At 34.1% G+C, this 5,523-nt stretch overlaps 1 protein-coding gene across 1 annotated transcript; it reads right to left on the reverse strand.

Moving 5' to 3' along the window:
- Nucleotides 1-793: 793 nt before the first annotated feature.
- On the reverse strand, nucleotides 794-2,101 carry LOC111387513 (probable sugar phosphate/phosphate translocator At2g25520). The gene has a single exon (XM_023012075.1). It carries the CDS (start codon nucleotides 2,021-2,023, stop codon nucleotides 974-976), a length of 1,050 nt encoding a protein of 349 aa, XP_022867843.1. The 5' UTR covers nucleotides 2,024-2,101; the 3' UTR covers nucleotides 794-973.
- Between the last annotated feature and the right edge of the window lie 3,422 nt (nucleotides 2,102-5,523).

A 5,523-nucleotide genomic window follows, 5' to 3' on the forward strand; every position in this document is an offset into this window, starting at 1 on the left:
ATATCTGTCTTCCAATATAAATATTGCCCTCCAACTGCCGTGATAATTCGAACCTCTGATACTTTATAAAGAACCCTCGTGCTTAGCAAGAAATATAGATCTCAGTTCTCCATTAACAGAAACCACCTAATTGAAAAGTAAATTAGCGTATAATTCAGCTAAGATACCTCAAATTGGATTAAATTAAGTCGAAAGTCAATATGATAGATCCCCAGTTTTCTTTAAGAAAATGTAAAAAATCTATTATTTTAGCAAAGACCTCCATTTGGTTTCAGTTTATGAGATCACTGTGTTTTCTAGTACAGAAGTAGCTCCCGAACTTTAAGAAAATCAAACCACCAATACTTTTGGATCCTCAATATTAAAAGAACTGGTCTCGCTTTCAACAAATGCTACTTACTAACATTTGCAAGACAACTCATCCGTTTAAACTAACATTATTACATCCAAGCAATCTCAAAAAGAAAAAATCAAGAACACCATATGATAAACGGAAATGGACATACAATGGGATAAATGATACCCAGTAAGCCTCAAAGGTTCATTAAAAAGACAATAAAAATAAAGGGTTATACTACATGTACATTATAGTGTCTATAATTTACAAGTGGCATAACATCATTGAGGGTGGGAAAAACAATTTTTTCAACCTCCAATTGTGAAATTTCACGTGTACATTATGGACACCCTTATGTACATCATAATGTATATGTAGAATTATCCAAAAATAAAATACGAAAAGTAACGTTTCTATTGGTAAACGGGGAAGGAAACAGGGGAACTGTAGGAAAACTTTGAAAGGCAATTGAAAATTTCACACTACTTAAACACGCATAATGATCATAAACCAAGAAGAAGTAAATTGAAGCACATTCACAGATTCATCAGACAACATATTTAAATCCCAGATCCACCCCTACCTCTTAACATTTTTACCCCAACATTTGCCTCCCCTAACTCAAAAATTTTCCAATTACACCGATGCATCTCCCTTCTTCTCCATTCCATCTTCTTCTCTTTCTTCCAACAATTTTCCAGCTTCGTCATCTGCTGCCTGTACCTTCTTCTGCATCTCCGTCGCCTTCAAAGACTGTAATTTGGAGTAATTATAATACGCAACACCTAAAAATGCCAACCCGTACCCAAACAAGTTGACAAGCGTCACTGTATCCTTAATGACGGACCATGAAAAAGCGATCAGCAGCCAATCCTTCACTACTCCAGCCACATTCATGGTCAAGGCCGAAGTCTTTCCAACCAACAAGAATACAGCCAAGTTCAACGCAAAAGCACACAGTGAATTAGTCCAAAAAATAACAAAATCAAAATGAAAGCCTGAATTCTGCTTCAGCACAGGGTACTCCACTATAATCCAGGGAATGGAAAGAAAGGCCAAGCAACTGGGAGCAACGTAGTAAAGTGAAGTGATTGGGTTCAAATTGATCCCCTTTGAAGTCAATAAAATCTGAATCATAACCAATCTTGTAGCCTCGAAAAGAACCGCACCCAGTTGAAGAAAAACGCCCCACGAATCATACTTGGCTTCACCGTAGGCAGCAACTGCGACGCCAAGAGAAATGGCAAGCATGTTCCCCATGGTGTTGCTCTTCAAAGCATCCTTTTTGAAAAGGATCCCAATCGTATAGACAGCAACAGGCATAAGGGCCTTGAGCATCTGGATAAAGGAGACAGATAGATAAATATAGGCAGAGTTTGAGAACCAGAGGGACAGTGAATAGAGGGCACCAATGGGGAGGACCGATTTGAGGTAGACATGGAGAGAAAGGGAAACGGGGTCGACGAGCTTGAGCATTCGGACAGCTATAAATGCCAAGGAAGAGCAGAAAGCCATGTGAATCATGGTTAGTGAAATGGGAAAGGGCCAGTTATAGAGTTTACGATCAAGAATGTATTTGTTGTAGACTATAACAGTGAAGGAAAGGAAGATCCATATGGAGACATAGGTGTAGGATAGGATGATCTTTTTAAGCACCCCATCTCCGAATATCGAATCTTTCCCCATTGCAGATGGCTGGAAGAGAGTAAAAATCTTGGAGAGTTGAGAAAGAGAGGAGCCTTGGGAGTTTATTTATAAATTAGGGATGAAGGTGGGATTTGTTAAAAAGTCTGCTTGATTTTAATGAATCCAAATCTATAGTTCAGTAAAAGTTTTTATTTGTTTGGCAAGTGTTCGAAATATAAGTACTTTTTCGTCAAACTTATATTTTATAATATGGACAAATACTATTCAAGTATTCATTATTTATTTATATTTAATTTAAAATTTAAAATTGATAGATTGACACAAACTTTAGTAAGAGAATTTTTAGAGGAGAGGGGATTAATTTGAAGGATATTTGAGTGATAGACAAGTGCTATTTAATTTTTGTTGTTCAATCAATTAATTCTTGACGTATCACATTAAATTAACATGTCTAAGTACTTTTTATACTTAAAAATATGTGACATTTTAATGTAAAATAATGTGTTAATAATTAATTGGTGGACAGCAAAAATTGGAGAACAGATCTCAAATCATAAACAAGAGATTTGGATAAAATTATAAGTTATTAAAATTGTAATAATGATAAAAATCAGTAAATGATAAATAAGTAGTTGTTGTGGTTTTATAAAATATGTGGTTAAATTAAGTTTTAAGAAATATATATGTAAATTACCTTCAATTTTATCCAAACTTGGACCAAGAAGGAAAAAATAATTACTAAAACAAATTAATTGTATTATTAATTAAAATAATTAAAAAAGAAAGTATGAAAATACAATTAAAGTGCAAGAATTTTATTTCCACCAAAATTATCTATCATTGACACAGCAAGATGGAATTTACGCAAGATGAAATCCAGATATGTTGAACAAAATACATGCATAAAAATTGTCCTTGTCACATTACTCTCTCCCTCTGTTTTTATTTTTTTTTATTTTTATCAACACTATATATATATATATATATATATATAAAACACAAAAACCAAGAAATAAATTAAGAAAAAAAAAATTCAGATATCTTCTTTGCATCCAGCAACGCACCCACCCACTCATAACCATCGCCACCATCACACCTCAATTATTTGTCAAGTTTGTCATTTTAAGCTATCTTCATAGTCAAATTGGACAGAAATACTCATGCAATCATTAAAATGTTGGAGATGCATTCTGCCAATAAAAATGATTTGGAAACTTGTAACTTTACACAAAATATGGAGTATACTCCTACAACAATAAAACAGAATACATGAATTGCATTATTTAGTGACATCACAATGATGTCATGTATTTTTCCCTCGCCAATTTTACCCTTTTGCTTCCTTTCTATCTGTGGTGTCCAATTTTTCAACTTTGTATTTATCTCTTCCGTTTCTATAGAGGAGATTTTTGCCTCAAAATTTTCAGGCAAACTGGTCAAAACCTTTTCGACAACTCTCTTATCATGTAGATCATCCCCCAACAACCTTATTTGATTCACCATTTTCATCAGCTTATCAAAAAAATACTTAACCGTTTCTAATTATTTCATTTTCAAGGTTTCATACTCCCTTCTAAGATTTAGAACTTGCATTTGCCTTGTTCTTTCATTGCCTCGAAACTCCTCTTTTAATCTGTCCCAAGCGTCCTTAGTAGTCTCACAAGTAATAATCCTGGTGAAAATTGCATTTGAAACGATAGATTGAATGCAAGAAAGGGCCTTAAACTTCTTTGCAACTTCCTCACTATGTTGCTTCAACTGAGCAACAGTGGGATTTGCTCTAAAAGGTGGTGGTTCAATTCCTGTTTTTGTGATTTCCCACAATTCATAAGCCTTCATTTTTGTAGCCCAAAAGTCATAATTTTTTCCTTTAAACATAGAAGGTAATGGTGCTGAAAAACTACTTGAAGCCATCGCACACTCACAAATCACTCAACTGTATTGGTGAATGGTTCATTACTTGTTTTCTCTCCTAATCATGTCTCACAACCCTTGCAGTTACCTCTATGATCAGGTGGCTCTGAAACCACTAATGGATACATAAGTACAAAGAGGTAGAAAAACTTAACTTGCAATATTATAAAACCATACACGGCTGGCATCTTATATAAATTACAAAAGGATTCTAGCATACTTTAGTCAACAAGTTTCCACCTACTACCACCTTACCGGTTGACAGCATCCCTTACCATATACATGACCATACTAGGCTAGACTTTTTAGCCACATAAAGACCATAACTTAGACTTGAATTAGGTACGACAAAAATACTAGACATTTGACAGCAAAAGTGTCAAACCAATATCAATACCTGGCAGCATCCATGTGAACCGGATAGAGATCTATCATGGAAGTTGATGCAAAACTTATAGAAAAACCGACCGGAATTTTTTCATTTACGGTTAATGAGGATAAGCTGGTTTAGAGGCTAGAAATTTTTCAAGAAGACCAAATGGTCATACCCTAAATTTTACACTAAAAATTTAATTTTATAGACACCAACAATGTGGGTGAACACAACTCTTTTGGCAGGACTTTGCTTGCCGGAGGAAATGAATATGAAAAAATCTACTTCAACAGTGACTCTAAATCGGTAGTAAGCAAAGTTAATGGTGAGTTTATAGTGAGAGAGAAAAGCATGGCCTCGTACCTTAATAATGTAGTAGATTTCCTCCATCATTTTGATAAACCTATACTCGCCCAAATAACTAGATTATTTTCCTTTCAATTTATTTAGTTCATCCATTTAGTTTGAATTGCTTTAACATGTTAGAGAAGTGAAAATGAATATATCCAGAAGAGACAAGTTTCCAGGGTAAATTATATTTGCAGTGAATTAAATATTAGGATTTGTCAAGCATAGACACCATATACGAATCGTTGAGTTTTATCATCCTACTATTTTTTTAGTTATATCATTTCAAATTCTGCACATAGGAGTAATTATGCATACTGTACTTGGACAAGTTGATTTCATTGTTGAGTAGTAAACTTGATTTTTGGACTAAATAATATGGGCTTAAGGATTTTGTTTATAGGCCCAAATCAATTAAAAGGTCCAACATGCATAGCATTTCTAGAAGCATTATCTAGAAAAATCTATATAAATATCTAAGTAAGATATGTAGTTTTATAAAGAATATCTAGAGAATTCTAGGAAAATATCTTGATATATGGTCTAGGTATCTCTAGAAAATGTGTGGACTAGAATCTTCTTGTAAACACTATATAAAGGGGTAGTGCCCTCCATTTTTGTAACAAGCCAAAAAAGTTTGTAAAGTCTTGAATTTGAGAAATACAAGTTTCCTTTTTCACTTCCTTCTTCGTATTAGTGTTGTCCTCTTAAAAGTCTTAGCGGAGGAAAGAAGACAAAGTTCGTTTTCTACTCGAGGTCGTGGAAGAGGAAAAAGTACGAGGAAAAATGAAGGACCAAGGTATGACAAATCTCAAATTAAGTGTTACAATTGTCAAAAACTTGGTCATTATGCTTCAGAATGTAGAAATATTACTAACCAAGTTGAGGAGAAAGCCAACTACGC

This window comes from Olea europaea, unplaced genomic scaffold (assembly GCF_002742605.1).
Source record: "Olea europaea var. sylvestris unplaced genomic scaffold, O_europaea_v1 scaffold406, whole genome shotgun sequence".
In the NCBI taxonomy this organism is placed as follows: Eukaryota; Viridiplantae; Streptophyta; class Magnoliopsida; order Lamiales; family Oleaceae; genus Olea; species Olea europaea.